General features: G+C 45.8%; 1 protein-coding gene across 1 annotated transcript in view; it reads right to left on the bottom strand.

Moving 5' to 3' along the window:
- The window catches only part of PPWD1 (peptidylprolyl isomerase domain and WD repeat containing 1), a 399,690-nt gene that overhangs the window by 53,626 nt on the left and 319,104 nt on the right, over positions 1-26,960 (bottom strand). Inside the window, exons 8-9 of the mRNA XM_086960692.1 lie at positions 22,216-22,397; positions 15,284-15,365 (exon numbers count right to left, since the gene is read on the bottom strand). Coding sequence (XP_086816818.1) covers positions 15,284-15,365; positions 22,216-22,397 — 264 coding nt within the window. The remainder of the gene's footprint in view (positions 1-15,283; positions 15,366-22,215; positions 22,398-26,960) is intronic.

Below are 26,960 nucleotides of genomic sequence, written 5' to 3'. Positions count from 1 at the left end.
AGCAAATTCTCTCCGAGGCGCCATTTACCCCTATGCGACTGTGTACGTGGGACCATCAAGTGAAGGACCACTGCATCATGGTCCGACAGGGCCGCTGGGGTGACTTCTACGTCTCAGACCATGGGGACCAGTTGTGCGGAGCCAATAAAGTGATCTATCCTGGAGTACGTGCGGTGCACATGGGAATGAAAAGTGTACCCTGGGGTGTTGTGATGAATCTCTCTCCATGTGTCTACAAACCCCCTATCAGCCAGCCATTGCTTCTCTGCAGTGGAGAGAGCCCCTGAATCGCCAAACCTCTGCCCTGATCTATCACTCTCATTGTCCATGACCAAATTTATGTCCCCCCCCTATCAAGATGTGTCTCGCTTCGTTACCCATCACATCCGATAGCGCCCCTTTGAGGAAGGCCTCTTGTTTGGTGTTGGGAGCGTAAATAGACCCCACTGTGAACAACAGATTTCCAATAAAAAATAGTGTGGGCCAGGAGTCTGCCTTTGATTTCTGCCACCTTATCTCCCACCCGTCCTTTGAAGTGTCTGGTGAATAAAAGGGCCACCCCTGCTTTCTTCTCTGTTGTGGAGGAGTAAAATTTATTCGGGAAGGCTCTGGATTTCATGCGGTGCCAATCTTTAGCCAGTAGGTGTGTCTCCTGGAGCAGACATATGGCCGCCCCAGAGTTTTCTAAGAAGGAGAGCACTGCCCTCCTCTTGACTGGGTTGTTGAGCCCTTTTACATTAAGGGTAAGTACCTGGATGGGCTCGTCAGCCATACCGTGGTGTGTGCCCTGCCCCTCTATGTCCCGGTCCGATGCCACCTCTCGCCCTTGTGCCTACTGCCTGAACGAACTGAACACAACGGAACCCTCCCCCCTCCTCTGTCCCAAACTCCCTCTCCTGAACCCCAACATCGCATACCTCAAAGGACATCCCCTTACCCGCTCCCTCCCACCCCTCCCCAACCCCAACTATGAATCCCCAACTGGTGATCATTGTCCCAGGCCTATGCAACAGCAGTACAGAGTTTCGAGTGAAGGGAAAATGTGGAAGTGGCGGCTTCAAGGCCCCCCCGTCCGGCCCCCCCAACTCATCGCTGTGTCCATGCATGATAACACCCCCGCTTATGTTCTCTCATGACCCGTCGTTCGTGTCTCCAGAAACTTCTTCCATCACTGCTGCATGTTCTTGCGCCATGGTCTCAGGGTCCGGTTTAAGGCCTTTTCTAGACGGGAGTCCACGCCTCACTTTCTGCCAGCCATCTCTTATTGTCGGCGGGGATTTCGATTGGGAGGGACGGGCCCCCGAGTCGTTGCTGTTTGTGTCCCCTTCCAGGGGAATGCCTAGCAGGTCGCAAGTTTCTCGCAGGGACCGAAGCTGGTGGAGGGCCCCTTTCCATTTGAAAATAAGTCGAAATGGGTGCCCCCAGGAATACGGGATCTCATTGTCTCATAGGAAGGTGGTAGCCACTTTGAATGCCCGTCGTTTCTGTAGGGTGATGGCTGACAAATGCCAAGACGTCAAGTATATGGTCCAAACTGTAGCTTCCAAAGGAGCCCATGTAAATTCATCAATTCCCAACTTCCGTATCCGCGAGTATTACTCACGTGTAGGAGAGGGGGAAAGGGGAGTTGGAGTGCGAAAAAAGAGAGACTGCACGGCTTCTCGTTCTTCGGACTGGATTCTACTTCCTTCGGTTGTGGAACCCTGTAACAAGACAATCGTGCATTCACAGTGACAACACCTTATCTCATTATCGATTTTACTGGTCTAGTTGTACCTGTCTTTCACTGTGTTTTTGCTGCTCTCTTATTAAGGATATATGTTTTATAACCTTACTCTTCTCTTCGTGGGTAGGTATTTGCTGATTTGTATGCTCTGGAAAATGAAATAACATGTAAATCCTGTCAAAGGCTAATTATCCCTATCTCTCTCAAGAAACCTAGTTACCTTGCTAAACCTGTCCAATAAGTTGTAATTGAGCTTGTCCTTGTAAAGGAATTGGATTTATCTTCTTTCTTTCTCTTCCGCTGATCGACTTAACACGTGTTGGTAAGTACAATTATATATATATAATTATATCTACTTCTCTTCTGTATTGTATCTGAATTCAGGCTTACAATCTTAACCTTTTCTCAGAGTTCGTAAGTCTCAAGGCTTGGTATTACACTGTTTCAAATAAGAGTCTTTGGTCTCAAAACTTGACAGTTCGCTCCAAATATATCCACTCTAAAACTTCAGAATATTCTGCCACTTATCTGTAGCTTCAATCGCTGACTGAACTCTCAGTTTCTTCGAGTTCTCCAAATGAATGTCAGCAGCACTCAGAAGTCGCTGCTGTCTCCTCAGGAATATCGTTGAAGTGCGCAGTTTAATTAACGAGCGGTTGCCTTGCTGCTGCAATCGCTCGTGCACAAATGATCTAGACCACTAACCCGACTTGAGATCGGGTGGCGGCCATCTTGGAAATCTGCGTCCGATCTCCGAGTAAAGATCGAAGCACCAAGCGGACCAAGGTTAACGACATTACTCTCTTCAACTTGCCAAAGCGAGGTAAGGTGGGCCAGAGTCTAATTTGGCTGGACATTGGACTAAACTCGAGTGAGAGGCCTCCATTCCTGACCAGTCTTGAAATAATTCCACAGTATGGCCTTTAAAGTTAATGGGTTGCTTTTGGCGCACCGCCTTCAGAATGCGCTTCTTAAGGGGGTAATCGGGTAAGCAGGCTAAAATGTCAGGGGGGAGCTGGCGCTCGTCTTGCTATGCCCACTCTGTGGGCCCTGTTGATTCCGATCACATAGCCCTCGTCCTCCCCTAAAATGTCTCGGAATAAGTCCTGTAGGTAGGCCGTGATGTCTTCTCCTTCCGCCTTAGATGGCACATTTCTGACCCGAATGTTGTTGCGTCTTGAGCGATTCTCCAGATCTTCTGTGTGTGCCTGCAGATCTGTTTGCTGTTCATGGAGCCTGATAATTTCCTGCTGCAGGAGTTCCACCTCCTCGCTTCTGGCGTGCCCGGTGTTCTCAACCTCTGCCACCCGTTCACCTAGGCCATCTATGTCTCGGCGCAGCTCTTTGTACCCTCCGGCCATGTCGTGCTTGAGGGTTTGAATGTCCTCTCAAAGAGAGTTGAATAAGGCCTCCATGAACGATTTTGTGGCTGGGGCCTCTCCTTCATCCCATCCCTTCTCTTTAAGTTGAGTCGATGGCATTGACTTATCGGGGCTTTTTTCCCCCCTTGGTTGTGCCCTTTGCCATCATTTCTGGGATGGTGTGGCCGCCTCGGCGATGATTGGAGGACATGATATACCGCCCGTTCCGTTTCGGTGATGCCCCGTTCGTCCGTTATGACTCTCGGTATATCCCCGGTCTTTGGCTGGTCTAAGAGGGGGGCTGGGTGCCAGCAAATGGGACTCGTTGTGATTCGGCGGGCCCCTCGGTCCACCGGCCTGAGATTCGTATTTGGGCTATCTGGGAACTTTCTGGTCCGGCCGCTATCAGCGCTGGGTCCGTAGATATACCCGTCTGACTGGCTCGCCGCCTGTCCGTTGATTGGTGTACCTTCGGTCGCCGGGGGCTCGATGGGTGCCCCCCGTGCATATGCCCTTGGCCCTTTGGCCTGCTTAGTGTCCGACCTGCGATGTTACTCCCCTCCAGCCCAGGTATGGCCTTGTGGTTTGTGCCGGGCCCCGGACTTGCCTCTCGGTGCTGCCCGCTGTCGTGCGGCCGGGCGCTAATGGGTTTCAACTTCAGGGTCCGGACCGGTTGCGCGCCGGGGGCTCGATTACCAGCCCCCTGAGGTCTGTGTCCTGGGTGCCTCTCCGGCCCACTCCTCACCTCTGCACGGGGGTGCTGTCTGCCTCCCGAAGTGGGCTTGTGCTCACCGGCTAGGCAGGCCCAAGCCAGGGCCTTGAGTCGTGCCGGGCCCTGGACCTGCCTCGCGGTGCTGCCCTCAGTTGGGGGGTCTAGCGCAAGAGAGCCTCAACCCCTAGGCCCCGACCCGTTTCTTGCCGGGGGCTTGAGTACCTGCCCCCCGAGTGCTGTCCACTGGGTGCCTCTTCGGCCCGCTCTTCACCTCTGCGCGGGGGTGCTGACTGCCTCCCGAAGTGGACTTTTCTTCTCCGGCTGTGTAGGCCCAAGCTGGGGCCTCGAGTAATGCCGGGCCCCAAACCTGCCTCGTGGTGCTGCCTTCGGTTGCGGGGTTAGCGCAAGGGAGCCTTAACCGCTAGGCCCGACCTGCTTCTCGCCGGGGGCTCGAGTACCCGCCCCCCGAGCGCTGTCCACAGGGTGCGTCACCGGCCTGCTCCTCACCTCAGCGTGGAGCGCCGCCTGCTTTCCAAGGGTTTGCTTCTTCTTCGGGCGTGGAGGGCCAAGCCGGGGCCTCGAGTGGTGCCTGTCGCCGCCCGGGACGTCTTTTCGTCCCGCGGACCTCTCCCGGGCCGGTCAGCTGCCGGGCCTTTGCTCCTTTCGTCCCATCCCCACTCCCAGGGACGCGGGTCCACTGGGCTGTGGCGACGCTGGTCGATCCGTCGCAGAGAGCCTTACTGGATGCTATCGCCTGACGGGCCGGGCCGCTCTGATCCTTTCCTGGGCCGGGGACAGCCTTCTCCGCAAATCTAAGTCAACAAATGCTGGCTCCAAAGTGAGCATCCTATGCTATTTGAATGCACTTTCCTAAGGAACCCTCGCGGCGGGATGCCTGGCTTTCACCTTGTGGATACCCGGCCGGGATATCTCACAGGGGAATACCAGGACGGGTTCCCTAAGCAAGCGCCTTGGGACCCCTGGGTTAAAGTGCGCTATATAAATCGAAACACATTTACATTTACATCGCAGGACCCGCACCTCTACTACCGTTGCGTATAGGATTGTCTGGGCCCCTGGCAAGCAGCACTCTCAAAGCGGACCGCCGGTAGAGCGTTTCAGGGGGTGAAATATATTGCGTTAATGGTGTGTTGGGGGTTTGGGACGAGGAGCCTCTTCAAGACGCGTCCTCTCAGGCCGCCATCTTAGCCACGCCGCCCGTTAGTACTTTTTTAAAAATCATTTCTTTAGGTTTTCAAACTCCACACTTTCCCAAGAAAAAGTCAAAGTTATCCCATGGAGGAATATAGTGTTATAGGTTTTAGGGTAAGTATTCGGTAGTGGGAGTGGAGGTTCAGGGGTCCCTCAGGGTCAGGGATGCACTCTCGTTACACCCTCAGTGGCACTAGGGCGGCTGGGTGTAGAGTGCTGAGGCCCAATATTATCCAATAGAGGCATAGGGGGCCTCCAGTTGGTGGCTGCTGACTAGCAGGCCACTTGATTGTGGGAGCAAACCTCCTAGACTTTATCTCAGGGCAAATGGGGAAACAAAGTAGCACCAAAGGGGCACCCTCAGCAGCACTAGGGCGCGTGAGTGCAGGGTGCGGTTTCGATGTTGGATGCCCTGTTTGCAATGGGGAACCTCCGGTTTGCAAAGGCACTGCAGGCTTGGGGACGAAGGTCTTCTAGGTGCAACCACACTTCGAAGTAAGTTGGGATGTTGGGGGTTGGTAAGGCACAGTTAGTTTAGCCACCCAAGGCCGTGGGGTGTTGGGGTAGGGGTGCCTTTTAGGGTCAGATCTTTTTACTAGCTCCTGGTCGCGGTTGGGGGGACCTTCTGGATTTAGGCTGCAGGCGTTGGCTTGAGGTATGAGGCAGGTCAGGGGTCACCGGATCTCTGGTCAGGATCGCCGGGGGGACCTCCTCGTGGTGTTGCCCCAGTCAAACATGGGCCGTGAACATGTTTGACATGTTGACCACGAATCCGTAGAAGTGCGGATTTGCGGTACCCGGCCGGAGCCAGAGGTTGGAGATGAACAAATCTGGTATTCACAAGAGACACAGTCTTTGTGATTGAAGGCAGGCAGGTCCTCCGGGGTTTACGTGGTTGATGGCTGCAGGACAGACCGGGATTCGCAGGAGGAGGCTTGAAGTTAAAACAGGCCAGTAGAATTGGTGCCAAGTCAGTGAGCGTCTTCCTCTTGTTAGCTTCGGCACGGCTGTTCAGTCCTCCTTTTCTTGTAGTGTCTTCTGGTCTGAGGATGCAAGGTTCAGGGGTGCCCCAAACACTAGATTTAGGGGCGTTACAGGTAGGTAAAAAGGTTGGGACGAATGGGTCCGTTCACTGGGGTGGGTAAACCCCCTACTATGCCACCCGCCAGTGGGAAGAGGGCATAAGCCTTTCCCTGGTTGGCTGAGTACCTCTATCTGCAAGATAGCACGGACTGAGAGTTGTGCTTCACCTCGCCTCACCCACCTGAAGGGTGGAATTGGCAGAGGTGGGCACACCTCTTTTCCTCACTTGTTTTTCCCGCCGGTTCTCCCGCCTAAAGTGGGGGTCAGAACCAGTGGGGACTAGTGTCTCAACGTAGCAAGTGGCCTGGGGAAGCTCACAAAGGCGGCGAAGCTTCCCCTTCGTGGACCCTGCCCATCTTGGGGCAGGAGACTTGGCACCTCGTCCCAGGAGGTGCATTGTTTCAGGCCCCGAGAGCAGCAGGCTCTCGACCCAGGGGGCCAGAAACATGTCTGGTGGTGGCAGCTAAAAGCAGCCACTCAGCCTGGACACTAGTGGTAGGTTAATTATCAGGGGGCATCTCTAAGATACCCTCTGTGTGCATTTTTCATTAAGTGTGGCAACAGTGTAGGTTTAATATGCTGAGGAGTTTGATACCAATTTTCTCAGTTTTCAGTGTAGCCATTATGGTGCTGTGGAGTTCGTAATGGCAAATTCCCAGCACCATGTACTCTTAATGGAAGCACTGCACTTACAAAGTCGAAGAATGGACTTAGACACTGTAGGGATACAGGGCTCATGCACATGTACCCTCACCACTGGTATAATGCACCCAAATAGAGGGGTGACTGACCGATGCCAGGATAGTGGGCTGTAGGCATGGCACACAGGGATGTGTGCCATGTGAACTGTTCACTTTGTTCTGCACCAAAACACACAGCCTGCAAAGTCAGTGTGTGAATGTGAAGGTACAGGACCTCTAAGGGTGGCACAATAAGTGCTGCCACCCTTAAGAGGCCTTCTCTGGTCACAGTGCCCTGGGTACCTGTGTTACCATTTAACAGGGGCCAGAGATGCCAATTTGGTTTAGGCTTCAATGCAAATTTCGGGAAAGAACATAGGCCCTTCGTACCTGGTTAGCAGGAGCCCAGGGCACACTCGGTCAAAGCACATCAGCTATTCAGCAAAAAAAAGTGGAGGCAACCATGCAGAAAGAGGGCACTTTCTCAGTCAGTAATGGGAATTTTCTGTAAGCGTAGTTGAGAGCTAGTTCCCCGATCCCAGAGTAATAAAAAATTACTTGGCTCCAACAATAGCAAATGGAATAGGCCTAAGGCCACAGTAGTACTGAACTGCATACTGGTTGGAAATTAATCCCTCCTAAAAGGATAGCAAGCCAGAGCTGTTTAAGACTTACTCAATGAGTCAATGTAAGTTCAGACACTTAGACACTGTAATACCCCTTAATAACAGTCTGCAATTTTTTTTACTTACTTTATGTAGATATGATAAAGTTCTTTAATCAGAACCTACTACACATAAAATGATTAGCAAAGAAATTGCAAAGTCTCCAACTTCTTCTCAGCAAGAGACATGACTGCAAAAGCTATTATAACATTTACGTGCTAAGCGCTATCATAATATGTGGCCGATAACCAGCTGTTGAACAAATGGGACTGAATATGCGGAGCACCCTTGTGGCTTCAGAGTCAGCATATACTTATTGCCAAAGCCCACAAAAGCCCACAAGCGGTAACTCGGCCCTCAGTCTCATAAAAGATCAAATTCAAAGCATAAAGGTGATGTTACTCATTATCAAAGGGGAAATGCATCTTTGTTTACTCTGCTGTGGTTTTGTTTTTAGGTGCTGGAATGTTACCTGCCACAAAACCACCTGGACCAAAGAAGTGCCTACAGCTCTAAAAGTTTGCACCAGAAACATATTAAGCAGGATAATGGATTTAGGTTGTGCAGTCATGGTGCAAAAATGGAATTTCAATAGCATATAGGGGAGAAAGAAGCACAAGAGGTTTTGCTTACTGAAGATTAAGATCCATCTTGCTCCACAAAGGTCTCCCTCTAGAAAGGCTTATAAATTACTTCAAGATTATATTGTCTGCACTGGGCAAGAAGCAAAACCATGCCCACCAGGTATGTATGGATAGTGTAATGGTTGGTTTCCAATTTCTAAGTGTTCTCTTGACCACTAGTACTAAAAATGTATCAGTCAGCATGACATCGTAAGGATGCAGGTTGCAGAGATCAAATGGTGCCCATTAGCACAAATTACATTTTCAAGATATATAGTCTGATACAAGGCCACAGAAATTATATAAACTTGAATTCAAATATCATAAGGAGGAAATTATTAAAGAGATCTTTGCAGTAGCAACAAAAGTTATTGGATAAAGAATGTAACTTTTGTAGTCATGCGGGGGGTCCGGAAAGAGGTAGCCATTAATAAGTATCTAGGCTGGTAAATGTACACTTACTTTTGCAGTTAAGGCGGAGTTCCATAAAGAAGGGCACGTTTTCTGAGGAAGTGGGTTTTGATCATACAGATTCCATTTATACTCAGATTTCTTGCATGTTTTGTGGTTATGTTTAGAGGATTTTGGTAGTAGTAGGTAATGAACTTTGGAGACCAAATGAGCTGTTTTCATAATTTGAGTACTAGTATGGGGAGATCTGGTTTGGAAGTAGAGCACATTTATGAAACAACAACTTTCAATCTCAGGAGGGGAATAAGCTCACCGAACACATGGAAGTAAACCAGCTGCTCAAAACCTCTTAGTCAGGGTTCTGCGCCAACCACAGCACTGAGACAGCCTTGATCGCTGCGACTGATGATCTAACAACCCTCATCAACAGAGGTGAGAAAGCTGCCCTGATCCTCCTTGACCTCTCTGCTTCATTCGACAGTGTTTCGCACCACACCCTCATCACAAGACCCCACCATATCGGTGTTCAGGGAAAACCCCCTCAAGTGGATCACCTCTCTGGATGAACTCGAAGTCCGCCTTCTGCCCTTCACCGCTAAGAGAAAGAACATATCCTGCCTCCCACAAGGCTCCTCCTTCAGCCCCACCTTCTTCAACCCCTACAAGACTCATATAGCCGAAATTGTATGAACACACAGACTCAACATCCTCTGCTACGCTGACGCCCAACTCACCCTCTCCCAAGACCTCGGAAACACCAGATCCAACTTCACGAATGCGATGACCCAGATATTTGATTGGATGAGGTCCTTGGACAAGACCGAAGTGCTGACCTTCGTGCTAAACACGTCACCGTGGGATGACACCTGGTGGCCTACCAAGCTTACCAAACCCCTCCAACCACTTCCGGCATCATCCTTGACACCAAATTCTCAATGAAGCACCAGGTATACACAGTATCCTCATCCTGCTTTTGCACCCTCAGCATGCCCCGAAATATCTTCAGATTGATCCCCATTGTTACAGGGATTCTGCTCTAGAACAGAACTATGCATGGAACCATAGAATATCAGTATGCAGGGACTGAGTCACCATGCCACCTCAGTGTCTATTAGTTAGAGTCCGACTAGCTGTAGTGTCTCACTTGCTCTCCTAAACTTACCAGAGAAAAACGTGAATTAGCACCCCAGAACACAACACTCTCGATCCTTTCTGTAATGGGACATAAACTTTCACTCTCAATCGTCCTTGTCTACAATAAGTTAACCAAAAGACACAAAGTAAGTTGAGAATATTTCAACTATTGGGCTCTGAAATGCAGTATATGTGAAACAATTAGAAAACCAAGGCATAATAAAAATACTGCCAGCATGGTTAATAATCTGTATACCATGAAAAGCCTATAGGACAGAGTGACCCAAGCCCCCTTCTCTGCTGCTAAGCTAAATGATTGTATGTAAAAGATCTCTGGAATTACTGGCAGACCCCCGTACCTTAGCAAACAGAGGTGGAAGCTCTACATCTCAGCAGACACAGTGCTCTTGTCTCAGAACTCTTGTTCAATTTGTGTACTTTTGGCTCATGTGCTCATCTATTTGATCGGACATCTTTGCACATAAACAGCTGTGTTATCTGTGCAAATAAACAACAGCTGTTATGTCTGTGTTTATCTAGTAACGTGTGCAAAGGAAAAACAAGGCCTACAATGGCACAGTTAGGCTAACATAGGGAAAACAATAATGGGCCAGGCAGGAAACACACAACACCAACACCAGGAAAACAATCACTCAAGCCCTTGCCACCAGCTGACTGGCCTACGGTAACACTCTCTATGCAGGAACCACTACTCAACTCTTCAAGAGACTACAGACCAGGCTTCCCTAACGGGTAGCTCAGGAGCTACTGGTAGCTCTCCAACTATCTGAAAGTAGCTCTCCAGTTTGCAGCCCAAATGATTAAATTAGGAGTTTTGTTTGGTTGAATTAATATATGTATCCCAATATTGAAAAGTGTGTACTTGATTTGGAAATGCCTGTATTTTCGGAAGAGATAAGCTGATCTTTGGAGAAAAATATATTTCCGAAGTATATTTGAGTTTGAAATCATGCAATATTACTAATATTAGTACCTTTGTGCCAGGGGCAATGCAGCTGTTGCCGTCAAGTACAACCATTGTAGAGGCATTCCAAATTGAGATAGCTTTATTATATTACTACTGGCAACCCTGCCTGATGCATTGAGGTGATCAAGGCTGTTATTCTTGAATTGGGCGGCCACTAATGTAACCTTTTCTGACGTCACTATTATAACACTAATAATACTAGTAGCTTGGATTTACTTTTATTGAACATACTTAGCTCTTATTACCGGAAAGGTTGGAGACCCGTGCTACAGACTGTACAGAACACCACAGCCAGACTCATCCTCAACCTCCCCAAATGGACCAGCATCACCCCTCCTCAGAATTCTACACTGCCTGCCCATCCAGAAGAGATGCCAGTTCAAACCCCTCACCCACGCCTACAAAGCCCTCCACAACCTTGGACCAGCCCACATCAACCACCTCCTGACTTTTCACCAACCCGCCAGTCATCTGCGCTCTGCCTCCCTCGTACAAGTCACCCGCATTCACTGAAACCACAATGGAGGTTATTCCGCACCATCGAACTCTAACTTCCGGAAGGTCCCTTTGCTGAAAGAACTACACTGGTTGCCCGTGAAGAAACGCTCTGATTTTAAAATCTACTGTCTCACTTATAATGCCTTAAAGGGCAAAGGTCCAATTTACCTTCAGAAAAGAATAAAGGCGTATGCTCCCTGCCGTAATCTAAGATCTGGCTGGAAAGCCCTGGTGTGGGTCCCTCGCATCAGTTTAACACACAGCGTTGGAAAGTCTTTTTCCTGAGTGCTTGAACAAGCTTCCTGTTCATGTGCGTTCTTGCCCAAATTACTGTAAATTAGGAAAACAACTCAAAGCCAACTTATTTTAATCACCCTCATTGACTCTTGTTTGTGCTCCGCAAATAGAGCCGAGATGCCCTAGGGTGATTTGTGCGCTATATGAAGTCAATTTAACATACCATAACAAGGGACACAAGGCATTGCTCTTCAATGAATAGACTTCCAAACTCAGCGCCTGTATACCCTCCGGGGTGATAAATCCCGCTATACCAATACTGCCTGACTGACGGATATAATTTTAGACAGTGAAAGACTTTTCTTGTAAATTTGCAACTGACATGGCTGAGTGAAGAGATCCTAGATCTTTTAGCAATAAAATGCCATATCACTGCTCATTTTAACCAGGAAATTGTATCAGGCTTTTTCGATGTTCTATAACAACAACCCAATTAACTTTGCTATGCTCATGGACACGAGGGAACCATTTAGAACATTGTTTAACAGTGAGTGTTCTACATTAGCCTAATCATGGTTAGCTGTTCATTGATTTGAAATGATAGTGAGCCTAGGCAGAATAATAATGCTGTTTGGCAAGTATAAACGTTGGCCACATTAGCACCACCAAAACCATTACTGAGTTAGTTTTTTCAGAGAAATTCTAGCTTATAACCTTTTCACAGAAGTTTTGTGGTCAGCATTCTCAAGTCATACCGAGTATTAATGGCCATATGTGTAGAAGGTAATGTTTCACTGGTAATACAACATCTAAACGGTTTCTGATCTTCCCGATGTTATGAATTTGGGGGACCAGCCCTCTAGTATAGTAGCTATATTAATAATAGCCATCTACTCATTATAGGCCCTAGATTCCATTAGGTTGTCATTGATCCAAACATCAAATAATGTCAGAAAACAGTCTGCCATGCAACACATGTGTCTCCAATTAAATCAGAGGTACAAACAACAAAAATAGAAGAACGTTCAATCTGCCCTTGATCAAGAGATGCTAGAGAGTACCCGTCAATAGTGTCAAATAGGGCTGGAATTTAGGTATGAGCATCTTCTGCGAAAACTAAAATATTGTCGGATTATGCTGCCCTTTTACAGACACCAGATTTAAATCTGATTGCCAAAATGTGGCCATTGTGTAGGACGGACATTAGAATCATTTCAATCAACAGGAAAATCAACAGGAAAATCAAGAACAATAGTGGGTAGCCCTATATTGTACTTCGACTCAAGAGAAGAATGGATTGGAAAACTGCAGTTTACACTGATATTGGCTATTTGTTGGTCAGAGGGCCACAGATATATGGTCTAAATGTTTTTTTCAAAATGAAATTTGTGTAGCACAGAATGAAGAAAAGTCCACACTACTTTATCAAATGTCTTCCCTGCATCCAGTGCTATTGCATCTTGGGGAATTAATGTGTGGCTTTTTCTATACAATGTGATAGTAACCTAGTATTATTACTCAAATGTCTATTTTTATTTTGCATTGTTTTTGCAGACTACATTAATTAAGGATATTGGATGTAGTTATTAATGTTGGAGCTTCGTTTTTTTATGTATTACCATAATTGTGGCTTCTGGTGAAGAATCCTGAAACTTCCCAGATGGTGCAAAATGTTGAAAGAGAGCTTTTTGAGGGCAGAAAAGGTTTTTAATACATAGGCAACAAAACAGGTAGAATATCCATCAGGGACTGGGGCTTTGTGTGTACAAATATTAGGACTCGTGTTTCCTTGTGAAGGAATTATGACTTTCTGGTTTTAATTGCGTGAACGGCTGGTGTTTAAGAGAATGGAGAACTATTGATCACCATATGCTTCATGTCATGGTCAAAGAATGATTGATCAACGAGAGAAGAGAAAGTTAGTTTGTTAGACATAAGACTTCCCACCCTTATGCAAAGGTATGGAATGTGTATTAAATAGCAAGTACTGACACAGCAACTAAGAGAAGAATGTGTTACATAGTTGGATGCAGAGGCTTTCATAAAAACAGGCTACTTGACAACTGTAAAATCCCCGTTTCTGGTGTATGCAGATTATTGCTTTTATGTTTATACACATCAAAGCAGAACTCTTCAGTAAAAGTAATGTTAAAACAATTCTTTTGTGATTTTCTATGGAACAAATTATGAGTAGGTGTGTCTGAAGCTATACATTTTCTTAGTGACAGCACCTATCAGGACAGTCATATTAAGTCAGGCAATGTATAATCATAACAAAATTAGACAAAGCATGAAAGCCTGGTGAAAAATTGCACAACCATACATAATAAACAGCAAAGGTCCTTTAGCACATTAACCTAGCCACACACTACAATCATGCATGAAGGCTCAGATAACCTTCAATCAACCTAACAATGAACATGAACCATCTCTAAACAATTTACTTTTAAAGAATCACATGAAAAGGGTGCCAGTGTGCCTTACAAATGCAGGCACTGATCATGCCAGAAGCAGACACTAGTCAATGACACAGCACTTTACATTCCACTGCAACTTTCATGCAGCCATGTCATGGCCTTTTCCAGAAGGAAGTCTCAGATCTCCTCTTCCATCTGACAAGCCCACACCACCCTTTTGGGTGACTTCAATCTCCCAGGCTCGACAAGCTCAAAAAAGACAAAACACCCCCCTCTTCAACCCCATCATAACAATCAATGTGGTAAAGCATGTAACACAACCAACATAATCCTAAGGGATATATTTTCTTGACCATGTCAACATAATCAGCGATCCAATGCAAACCACCCATACCCATTGTCTCGACCAACTAACTTTACCGTCCTTAACCCCTGTTCAGCATCCTACTAAAAAACCAAGGTCAAAACAAAAGAGAAGACCCACAGGTATTCTACAGAGACTTCTCCATAGACAACCTAATGCTTGAACTCATCACTCAACCTATCAATTGCGCGCAAGATGTCAATAGACTTCTAAACAATTTCAAGAATTCTTGGGAAAACTATGTAAACATCCACACTACAATTAAAAAACATAAGTACAAGAGACAGCCTTCAGCACTTTTGTATTCTAAAGACTTTACAAACAATCCAGCTGCAGACAGGAAAGAAAATGGAAGTCAACCAAACTTCTGATGACCTCATGATATTGAAGTTAAACCACGAAACAGACAGAAACTGTCACACTGGTAAAAGCAAAATGCTATACCAACAATATCTACGAAGCCACCAACAGAAGCAGAATGCTTTTCATTCCAAGCTACTAGTATTATTAGTGTGCAATAGTGACCACATCAGATAAGATTACATTAGTGGCCATCTTGTCCAGGAATATCATCAATTATCAACTCAGTGCATCGGGTATGGTTGCCAGCAACATATAGTAAAAAAGCTGGTCAGAGGATGCCTCCATGTAGGTAATACATAAACCTTAGTTTGATACAAGACTAAAGACTAGATGGATTAATCAAAAAAGACATTTAGAATATTATTCCTGTAGTACGTCAGTTCTTTGAAAAGAGTAGATATACTCTCATCAGCATTTTAGATCAACTATCTAAGTAGACTATAAAGAATTCTGAAAGTAAGTGGAGGCATTGTTCATAACAAATATGCTTCACAGATTTTGTCAGCCTGATAAATAAATCTCCCTCAGGATTTGTGTATTTGTTATAGTACCTACTTATGTTATCTTGTCAGATTACAATCACTACTACAGAGTTCCTTATTCAGGCCAGGAAAGAATCAGTTACAAACCCAACCACCAACTGTGTGAAACTTTCAAGCACACTTCAACCATCCAATGCTTTATAGATTGCTTTTGTGTTTCAACCTACATGTCAAGCTTTTGTGTTTCAACCTACATGTCAAAATCATTACCATTCAGTCACAAATACAAGTTCATACTTGCTACAAATAGAAAAAATTATAGTATACCTTTATGATGCGATGAAACGTGTGGCCATTGTAATACCCATTTCGACTGTGGACACAGAAGTTTTCCACTGTTTTTGGGCACCTATATATGGAGACAAATGTAATGTTATAGCACAGATCAAAGTTAGTCTTACAAATTCTCATATAAATCTTATACCTTCTCTCTTACATCGCTGGTTATATTCACCCAGTTTACTTAAAGATGCAATGAGTGCCTCAGTCAACTGTGCAAAGGCATGATATAGGTAAATCCAGCTTCATAATGGGTTGGTCAAATAATTGAGGAGCTCAAGATAACGTTCTGGAAAAACTGCATTATACGTGTTAAGAAGTTAAATGCAGCATAAAACCAATAATCAAAGCTTGTGCCTGTTGAACGTTTTTAACATTGTAAATAACATTACACAGACTGCAAGTACATTTTTGACAAACCAGGAGAAACAGCAAGACCAGTCCGGAATAAAGGGAACAAGAAAGAAATGTGTGTCATAGTGGCCTCTCTTCTACCCATCACAGCAGTCGTTCTTCAAGTTGGGAATTGCTTTACCAATGGACGCATGACAGTCAAGTCAAAATGTTAGCATGAGCTTTTTTGCCAATATATTTTATATTATGCATGTTGCGCTACAGAATGAAGAATAAATGTGCTGCAAATCTGAATATAAAATAAATGAAATGTTTCTGACCTGAATCACAAAGCAATTTATGGACAAAACGAAGCATTACTTACTTGTAATCTTAGTTCTGCATTGTAGGAATCTTTACTGAGGTCTTTAAAAAGTTATATCCCCCACAATCCCATGAAAGGTTGAAATAAATCAGAGACGGTAAAGAGCAAGAATGCACAATGCAGATCAGCACTCTCTAAAGCAGTGATTCTCAAACTGGACTTCTGTGAACCCCCACTTAAACATTACTGGAACGTGGAGACCCCCACTGAATCATTATTGGAACCCAAGGACCCCCACTGAGTCATTAGTGGAAGCCGGGGACCTCAGCATAAACATTTTTGATGATTTGAAATGTTAGCAATACACACAAAATATGGAAACAAGCATTCATCATACCAATACATAAATTACAAAATGTCATGTAATTCCCAATCAAATTTGTATTTGTAAATTATCTGATTTTTAATGGGAAGGTTGGAGCTTTTCTAAATCCAATTTAAGTCACTTATCGGTCCATATTATATTCTATTTGATGTACTTGCACTCTTCCCACGATTCAATAGGAGGATGCTAACTGAATTTTCAATCTCCAACTTCAAATTCCTTCAAATTTATAAAATATTTTGAAATGTTTACATTCGAATGTTGCTTCTTTATTTATATACTTATTTATTTAAGGTTTTCTAGAGCACAAACGTGACCCGTTAGGGTATCAGGGCGCTTTACAGGGATCAACATGTTAAGTACAGGTTAGGCATAGGCAAAATACAAGGAATGGGGTTAAGGGAGTTGAACACAATAGGACAAAAGCCAGAGTTATATAACAATATTCAGCGCAGTAACTAAATCAGCGAGCAACATGTCAGCGACAAACAGGGAAAACCAGCAATTGTATACTAGGGGACACAATGATAGTAAAAGGCAGAGAGAACCAGCAGAACATTTGAAGGGGTGAGAATCGGTACACGGAGAGGGCCAAGCAGTACAGGAGATTATGCACAGAAACAAAAGCCATGATAAAAGGCAGTATGCACTACAAAGGACAGTTATAGGAGGATTTTGCTCCTTAAGAAGGTTTTAGCTTCCTTTTTGAAGATTGGCAGAGAAGGTATTAATCTGATGGAGGATGGTAGCAAGTTCCAGATTCTTGGGGCAGCCCCAGAGAACGCTCTGTTATATGTTTTTTCCCTGTGGAAGAGGGGTAGCTGGAGCAAAAAGTCTCTGTTGAACCAGGAGTTACTGAATTTCCCAGATACCACAATTTTCTGGGCGAGGTATGCCGCAGAGTTCATGTACAGGGCTTTGTGTGTGTGATGCAGGCCAGCTTGAACTGGATTCTGGCCTCAAGAGGAACCCAGTTCAAGGCCTTCAGACTTGGTGAAATGAGCCATATAAGAGTCTAGCTTCTGCATTGAGGCAAACTTTTAGAGGGGCCATGGAATTCTTTGGAAGGCCAGATAGGATAAAGCAGCTGTATTCAATTCTGGAGATAACACCTGAACTGAGGTTTTTAGGTCTGCAGTTTCAAGGAAGGGTTTTACTTTTCTTAAGTAGCTCAGATGGAACCTGGCCATTTTGGCCATCGAGTTGATGTGTTCACGCATATTCAAGATGCTGTCCAAGGTTATACCTAGAGATTTGGCAGAATCCACTATGGTCAGTGTGCAGTTGAGTGGTGTGATCGAGTTAATCCATTCCAGGATGTCATTGGAGATATTAAGGGGGGAGATGAGAAGGAACTCTGTTTATTGGGCATTCAGTTTGAGCTGGTTGATGGCGGAGCCATTGAACAGACCGTTTCAGGGCTTCATTCAGATGTGTAATCTCCTTGAGAGAAGAGATTTTGATGTATATTGGAGTATCATCAGCGTACATGTGGAAGGAGATGCTGGCTGTGAAAAGAATTTCAGCTAATGGTTCAAGGCAGAGATTGAAGAGGGTAGGCGACAGATTGATATCGGGGAAGGAGCAGATAGGTTGCTGTTGACTAAGAATCTCTGGGTGCGGTTCTGGAGGTAGGAACCAAACAAGTTGATGACAGTACCTCCTAGACCCATCCTGTGTTCCAGGCGTTCGAGAAGTTTCTCATGGTTGACTGTGTCGAATGCAGAGGAAAGACCAGAAGGTTCAGGAGACAGGTTTTGCCTTGGTTAGGGGCTTGGAGAGCATCATCTACGATGTATAGAATAGTAGTTTCATTGGCATATACATTGTCAAAACCCTTTTCAGAAGGCCAAGGAGAAGGTGGGAGCTCCTGGGCCCAAACGTGGGGCTTGAGGCCTTTTACTCCTGATGTCCCAGGGCCTGACCCACTATGGCTCCTGAGCAACTAGGCCAATTACCCTTTCGGCACTCAGTGCCAGCAGGGAATAAGCAGTGCGGGAGGGGAGATGGGGCAGGAAGACACAGGTGTGTAAACACAGGCTCACAACTCAAAATACATTTAGGAGCAGCAATAAATGATTGCCCAGTCAAATACTCGCTTTTATGAAAAAAGCAGTATTTATATACAAACCCAAAGTAAAATACAGCATTTGCAAACAATACACACAGTCCTCTGAGATCATGCCTTTAGTGTTTTAACAGGTGTGCTTTTGAGCCCCGCTCCCCTCTCGCAAGTGGTTATTCCCAATTAACTATAGGCGACATTCAGGTTATGCCCCACTGGTAGTCAGAGTCTCAGTAGTCCCACTCCTATTAAAGTCAGAAGGGATCTAGCGCCAAAGCAATATATAGAACGCAAGTTCCCCTGGGGCCGTCTGACCTGTGAATTAGTCTTACGTACACCAGCATGACCGAGTAGACAGGAGTCTCTGAGCACGCCCCCTTCGTGAGTGCGGAAGTTCTGGCGGGTGTCTCGGTTAAGTTTGTCACAGGTGGCCATGGAGTGGCAACGGTTGGGTGTCCTAGAGTTTCTCACATGCGGTCCTGCGGATGTAACGGCGGGGAAGGTGGTGGTAGGGGTGTGAGGGCAATCCTTGATGTGCCTCTGATGATGGTAGGCTTCCTGGGATCCTCTCCATAGGTTGAGGAGAGGGGGTTGGGGCGTCTCTGCAGGTAGCAGTCCTCACATGGGTTTGGGCCTACATGCGTCGCCATAGCAGCCGCCTCCTATCGATGACTCAACCAGACCACGCTCCTTGCCTTTTCCCGGAGGCCCCCTATGACATGCAAAGTCATTATCCTCGATCTGTAAATGAGCACAGCAGCAACCTTCATGATGGCCCCCTGTAGCATACTGGGTCACCAACTTCATTACGCACACAGGCTATGGCTCGATTGGTGCAGCAACATTCATGGTTCACTTCATAGCGGCCCTCCTCTTGCATACAGATGTTGCAGACTTTAACCTGCACATGGGCAACAACCCATTTTGGTGCACAGCTGTCTTCTCACAGCTCTCTACAGAGGTCCATTCGCCAGGATCCCGCAATTGACCTCACTCTCTGCTACACGATCATCTTCTTCACAAAGAACATTGGTCTTGGCAAGCATGCAGGCACTGGTGCTCCAGGGGCAGGTGATCTTAGATTTCCTGGATGATGTCTGCTCACTGTGCTGGAAGACTGGCAGGCCTTGGCCACCAGTCCTTGTGACAGGCAGATGTCTTGCAGAGCTTCTCCTCCTCGCATAGCTTCAGAGGCTGCTTGACAGTTGACATTTTTTGAGGCTTCAAGCTCCACTTCTTATACTCCATTTCCAGAATCCAAATGTTATTTATAGTCTTAGTCTTCCAAGTTAATATTGGGTGTCTGCTTTCCTTTGATGTGTCCTCTCCCCTGCCCAGCCTTTCCTCAAGAAAGCATTATGTCACAGCAGGAGCGACTCAAAATAGGACAGCCCTACAACACAGGCCCATGGGCGTGACTAGAGGGTAACAACAGGATGTCAGCCACAGTGATAAGTATAAAACAAAAAACAGGGCCTCAGCCCTACTCTTTAAGATTCTCTTATCATACCCACCTCCTGTCTGAGATATGCCCAGGCCCTTTCCCAGAGGCCTCTCTCTGAATCAAAGTGCACCCTTTGAAGTACACTAAGGAGCTTGGCCAGTCTGTCCCACCAAGCTCACAGGAATGCAGAAATACACAAATCTGTCTGGGGGATTACTCTACCTCCTCATGCTCCTCCAATTAGCCCTGGGCCTCAGAAAATGGGACCGAGAATCTTCCATGCATTGTACCATTCACAGGCACACAAACACCCAGGACATGCATATAACCGACGTATTGTAACATTCACAGCCACACATGCACTACACAGCAAGATGAGGTAGGTGAACGGGGGGCTAAGCACACAGCAGCGGACCTTTATATAAGTGAGCCAGTAGGCCTCACTCCAGTGACTCAAGTAATAAGGCATGTTCACTCCTATTGATCACTGTATGGTATGCTGCTGCCACCACCGCGCTCGTGCTGCTCAACTCCTGGCAAAGGCAGTAGCCTTTCACCACTATCAGGGTAGTGGTTTTGGAGCCCTTTGCGGTCCAAAAAGTCTGCAATTCTCTGAGACAGGCTTGTCATGGTGCACATGCAGATCTGTGTTCACCTATGAAAACAAAAATCAGCATCAGGGATCCAGAGATCATTACTGCTGGGGCAATCAGGGCAAAGGTGTACGTCCACCACCATGCAAAGGTATTTTCCATCCCAACATACATTTTAATATTCTGTTAATATTTAATTTTCTAGAGAGTTATGTACCCCCTGACTGGGCTTCATGGACTCCCATGTGTCCCGGACCACAGGTTAAGAACCACAGCTCTTCAGCCTACAAAAGGTAAAGCTTTCAGATTTTTTAGGTTTTCGAAAAAACACTACACCTAAAATGGCAACACAGCATCTATAACAACCTGCTGTTCTAGCAAGGCACGCTGCCCTTTTGACACTCCTTGGGCTTCCATCTCCCACGATGCCTAGTACTGTACGTTTTTAGAGTCTCCTGGGAATGGGATCTTGTAACACTCCGGGTGTTTTTTCTGCATTTTCTCCAGGGGATTTCCTCTGAGAAACTTCTTATTATCGACTTTGGCAAAAGATAATGTGCCAACTTTTCACCATCAAATACAACTTCCATCTTAATATTGAAAGAGCATGCCCACTTTGTGTCAGACAAATCTTTGAAACCTAAGTGGCCCAGGTCTCAAAATCGGACGTCATGTCCTCACTCAACATGGTACAGTTTAATGTAACTACACTACTCAAAGTCACATCATTCGACAATAAGTCATAATTCGATATTATGCTGGCCTATTCATCCTCTTTGATTCAAATGTTTATAGAATGTTTCATGGTCCCTTCCTGTTGCAAGACAAGACTTATTCTAAAGCCTGCTATTCTGACTAAGATTCTACAATTCAGAACCTACGTTTGCAACTGAAAATGGCCAGTCAAGAATCAACAACATACTACTTTGCAAGCACAAACAGTTTATCAACTGCATAATTGTACACAATCACTCTGAAAATAGGATTAGATCTAAGGTAGTAAATGTATAACATTTATTTTTGAATCGGGCTGCAGTATTTCAGCTGCTGCTCTCTTCTTGACCAGTATGAGCGGATTTGAAATATTTATGTCCTATCGACTGAATTTCCAAAGCTTGCCAGTATCATCCCTTAACACATAGAATAGATCATCTGCACTCTGACATCACATCAGCGATACAGAGTCATAACTGTGTCAACACTTAGTAATATATAGTTTACCCAGCATGTGGTTAACAACACCTATTAGCACGAAGGTAGTGCTATTATGCATGTAAGGCGCTAACACACTTTCAACAAAACACTTGGCTGGATGCAGGCAACTGTCAATTGACAATCTCTCAAATTAAAGTTGTGGTTCTTGGAGTATTTTCACTGATTTAAAAAAGTTAAATATAGTATGAACATTACAAAGTTTGTTCGTGGTAAGGAGAGAAGACTCTTTAGCTTTTGTAAAGCATGTATAAGAGAAAGGCTGAATACATTGTCCCCTACACCATTCAAAAACAGAGGCATGAAAACAAGTAGAAAGTTTTGTAATAAAGTATAGGACAGTGGGGTACAGCTGCAATGCTTGTTTGCACCCAGTCAGCTCACACAAATGCAGACTCTGGAGCTCTATAGGCAGTCAAGGGATGACAAAAGCCATCAGTCCTTTCACAGAGGAATCTCTAGCTCATAACATTTTAAACACTCAATTGTATATGTACGAAAAGGCTTGCTGCAACAAGGTTAAAGAAACCAAGCAACTTAAGTGCACCGAATAAAGTACTTACTCGACAGGGAAGAGTTTGACATGAACATCTCCCATACTAGTATGGACAATGGCACTGTCAGAAACCCTCTTGGGACCTTCTGCTTGCGTGGCGGCCATAACCTCTTCTTTTGATGGTTTCTCATTAAATACATCTCGATCAGAGTCGGCGCTCTTTGTGTCTTCGGGTTCCCGCTTGGAAAACTAAAACCAGAAATAATCATATTTGATCACAACAGTCAACATACTTAAATGCAATTCTTTGATGAATTACAAGACTGCATGCTTTGGTTTCTCTAAACACTCAAAGGTGAAAAGTGCAGCAATTCATTACGTACGAACACTGTAGTAAACAAGTCCGCAAAAGTTACTCATCAGTCTAAAGTTTCAGGCTACTGGCAAAATCAAGCTGGGTGAAATCAAAGAAAAAGTGATATACAGCTTTAAGAGCATTAATGCTAGGAGACTATGCAATGAACAGAACTAATAGGAGAGTAGCACACCTCACGCCATGGTGAATTATAGATGTGCATGCTTTAATTAATCCTAGGAGTCAAATACTGAAACATACATTTCAGATGCTTCTCCACATGGGACCAACTTGCATTGAGATTCCCAGCTTTGTTTTTTTCTAAATAACTATTTTCAGAATGTTACAAGTTGTATACATATGCCAAATTTACTGAGGGGAAGCTTACCTGGCGAAATCTTGCTCACCTGCTAATCCTGACCTTTGGCTGCACTACGGTCTCCCTCCCGCCGCCGCTGTAGTACATCTCGCGGCCGCAGAGCGGAGGGAGACTACACCTCCCAGCCTGCCCTGCGACCAAACCCGGAAGTCATCACAGGGGTTACCGCGCCCGGAGGCGCTACAAATTGCCTGCACTCTCGGTGGAGCGGGTGCTCTGCCGAATTTACTGAGGGGAAGCTTACCTGGCGAAATCTTGCTCACCTGCTAATCCTGATCTTTGGCTGCACTACGGTCTCCCTCCCGCCGCCGCTGTAGTACATCTCGCGGCCGCAGAGCGGAGGGAGTCTACACCTCCCAGCCTGCCCTGCGACCAAACCCGGATGTCATCACAGGGGTTACCGCGCCCGGAGGCGCTACAAATTGCCTGTACTCTCCGCGACGCGGGACGCCCGGACGAAGCCCGGACAAAGGGCGGACAGTCTAAGACAGTCCAAGACTGGCCACGACTGGACTGGACCAGGACTCTAATAACATCAGTACTGTGAGTTACTCGCATTTTCGCCCCGCTGTTATTGACTGCCCAAAGACTCAAGGCCTAATATCTTGTTATTGGTAATATCTCACAATCTAGCCTTATTGTATTAGGATTGTCTGGCTCCCATATGTCGAAAAAGAAAACTCCCATCACCCCTGCCAACACCATGGACAATTATTTAGTCCATGTGGTGGCAAAAATAAATAGTGAACGGAGGTCTTCCCTGGGGCTCAGCGACTCTCCACCATGTGCACAAAAAGAAACGTTAGGCTTGACTCAATCGGACTCTGATGCAATGAATGTAATAGATTTACATACTGAAGAAAATAATGATTGCTCAGTGCTAAATGTTTCTACGGCATCTATCGCCCCACAACTAGATACAAATGCCGACCTATTAATGGGGGATGAGATAAATACGTTCTGCAATGATTTAGAGATAGGTGAAGAGAGCATCACTCCACCAACGCCAGTCCCCGCACCAAGAGCAGCAAAAGGGTCCACCAAGGCTCCCCCTAAAAGACCAGGACTGCGGTCTAGTAGAAAAAGACCAGCAACCCCCCCTAAAATTAAAAATAAAAGTGTCACAGAAGAAATAAGGGAGGAAGGGAATGGCAGTACAGGATGGGATGATATGATATCGAATAAGTTTATGGGCATGTTAGAATCTAAGATATCTCGGTTAATTAAACCTCTCCTATCTAAAATAGACCATCTTTCTGATAAAGTTCACAAACTGGAGACCCTTTTAAAAATAACAAATGATAGTGTGGGGGAAATACCGAATTTGATCATAGGTAAACTTGATGAAAAACAAGCGACGGGAAACACATCAGGGGGGAATATTTCTGGGAGAGTAGAAGATATACCAGTCCCTATTCAGTCAGCTACAACTAGATCTAGTAATGATCTTAACAACCCTATAGCTGTAGTCCCTCCGACAATCCAAGGGAATGCTATAATTCCTGATCTTAATACAGAAACAAGCCCTGTGGAGTTAATAGTGGAAGCCTCACCCCTGATTCTAGTACTTGCCAACGTGCCACCACTGAAAATAGGCCAGATCGAGACTCCAGATTCCCTATTAAATAAAGCATTGCAGTGGTTAAGTAATAATATGCACATATCTCCCACAGGGGAAAGAAAAGCTGACAGAAGACTTGCTAACAGCAAGAAGAGTAAAGTGGATAGGGATTAAAGCCAAGAAATTCGCAGGAGATTGTGTGGTACTAAATTTTAAGGGCCCTGATGTATTACCAGACATTCTGCTTAATATTTTCCCTCCACAACGCAGAACGGCAGAAATAATTCCACTTACGTTGGACTTCTTTTATAGCAGAAGAGGACTTGTGGCAAAGCCAAGCATACTAAGGACTAAGTGGTCAGTAGTGGGAAATAGAAGGGCTAGGGGTGGCCCCATCTGTGACTGGGGGCTAAATCTGGAAAATCGTTTTTCGGCTTTATCCGATTTAAACGAATGCGATTGACTTGCAAGCCGTGAACCAGTCTCTCCCAAAAGGCAGATGATACAAAAGAATGGAAGGGTAGAAAACATGACATGTACACATTTGAGCAAGCAGATAATAGGCAAACTCGCTGAGTCCCACGTTGTTCAATCTTTACGTGAGACCGCTGGCTGATGTGGCTAGGCAGTGGGGCCTAACTTTGGTCTCATATGCCGACGACACACAGCTGGCGGTTACTCTCAGCGGGGATGCGGAGACTGAGGCCCCCAGGTTTCAGTCTGGACTGAAGGCGGTGGCTAGCTGGTTGACAGGCAACTGCCTTCAGCTAAATGCCACAAAAACGGAGGTGATGGTTGTCGGTAAGGGAGTGGAGCTGTGGGGTGACCAATGGTGGCCCTCTGAGCTGGGACCCACTCCGACCCCGGTATCTGAGATGAAAAACCTGGGGGTCTGGCTGGATGCGGGCCTCTCCTTTGTAGGGCATACTAAAAAAACTGCGGCCTGTTGTTTCGGTCTCCTAAGGGGCTTGAGACCTGTTCTCAAGTTCTTTGACGCCCCGACCAGGCAGCTGGTGATCCAGGCAACTATCATCTCCCGCCTGGATTATGCCAGCTCTCTTCTGGCTGGGGCTAACCAGGCCGAGCTAACCCGTCTGCAGCGGGTTCAGAATGCTGCGGCGAGGGCGATTGTCGGCCTGCCCAGATTCAGCTCGGTGGCAACTGTCCTTCGTACCCTACATTGGCTCCCTGTCAGGAAGCGCATCCTTTTTAAGGTCTTGTGTCTCGCTTTTAAGATTCTGAGAGGTATTGGCCCGGAAATCCTATCCAGCTGTCTTTCCTTTTATGTTCCCACCCGCACCCTCCGTTCCCAGGGTTTGGCCCTTGCGGTGGTCCCCAGATTTAGGCTTAGTCGCATGGGTGGTCGCTCGTTTAGTGTAAAGGCCGCGTCAGCATGGAACTCCCTTCCTGTTGAAATTCGTCTGATGGAGGACCTCTTGACTTTCCGGAGGGCTTTAAAAACTTTCCTGTTTTAGCTACTTTCATGTTTTTAGTTTCCTGTTGTGTTATGTTCTACCTTGTCTCTGCGCCGGGACGCCCCTTGGCTGGGGTATCTGTGCGCATAATAAATCAATATAACATAACATAACATAACATAACAAACAGATAACAGGTCCCAGGGAATCCCAAACCTTTGTATCCGGAGAGCCAAAGATAGATATAGAGGGGTCAATCAGAATTAGAGAGGCGAAAGGGAGTAAGATTACATTGGCGGATGGAGAAATAATAACAGCAGAAAGTGAAGTATCTGTAAATAATGTTGAAAAGGGCCAGCCACTGCAACAACAAGAAACTCCATTACTGTCCCTTGTATCTTGGAACATAGCAGGCATAGTAAATAAGGCAACTACACCGGAATGGGTTGATTTCATTGATCAACATGACATTATTATGTTGCAAGAAACTTGGTCATTGACTCCAACCTTTCGGCAGGGGTATCTAAACTTTTACATGCCAGCAACTAGAAATCGTTTGGGACGTCCCTCTGGAGGCTTGTTAATCTGGATACGCCAGTCCCTGAATTGCACAATAAAACAACGATCTGTACCATCTAATGACATCATGGCACTTAATATTAGATGGGAAAATGGCCATGAACTTGTCCTGTTTAATGTTTATGCCAGGGGAGTGGGTAGTGGCAAATCCTCAGAGGTTGTAGCAATTTTAGAACAGAATATCGAAATGTTAACACCAAAAACTCACATAATAGTGGGCGGGGATTTTAATGCCACCTTTGAACCCTTGGGTGTTGAGGATAGGATCTTGTCTGAGGAGGAGGATGCCAAGTGGGGAATACCCCAGTTGGAGTTGCCGGCCATTAAAAAATGGAGTGCAGTGGCAATCCAGCTAAAGAGTCTCTGCTTAGCAAGAGGATTGAGAGCGGTAAATGGGAGCTCGCCCTCTGATTTAAAAGGGAACAACACGTTTGATAATGGCCGATCAGCTAGTAGAATTGACTATTTATTATTGGATGTAAGGGTCTGGAATAAAATGCTAGACATGGTTGTGGAAGAAAGA

The sequence above is a fragment of the Lissotriton vulgaris genome, chromosome 3_1 (genome assembly GCF_964263255.1).
Source record: "Lissotriton vulgaris chromosome 3_1, aLisVul1.2, whole genome shotgun sequence".
Taxonomy (NCBI): Eukaryota; Metazoa; Chordata; class Amphibia; order Caudata; family Salamandridae; genus Lissotriton; species Lissotriton vulgaris.
The sequence above is the reverse complement of the archived record's forward strand: the minus strand, read 5'-3'. Positions and strand labels throughout refer to the sequence as shown.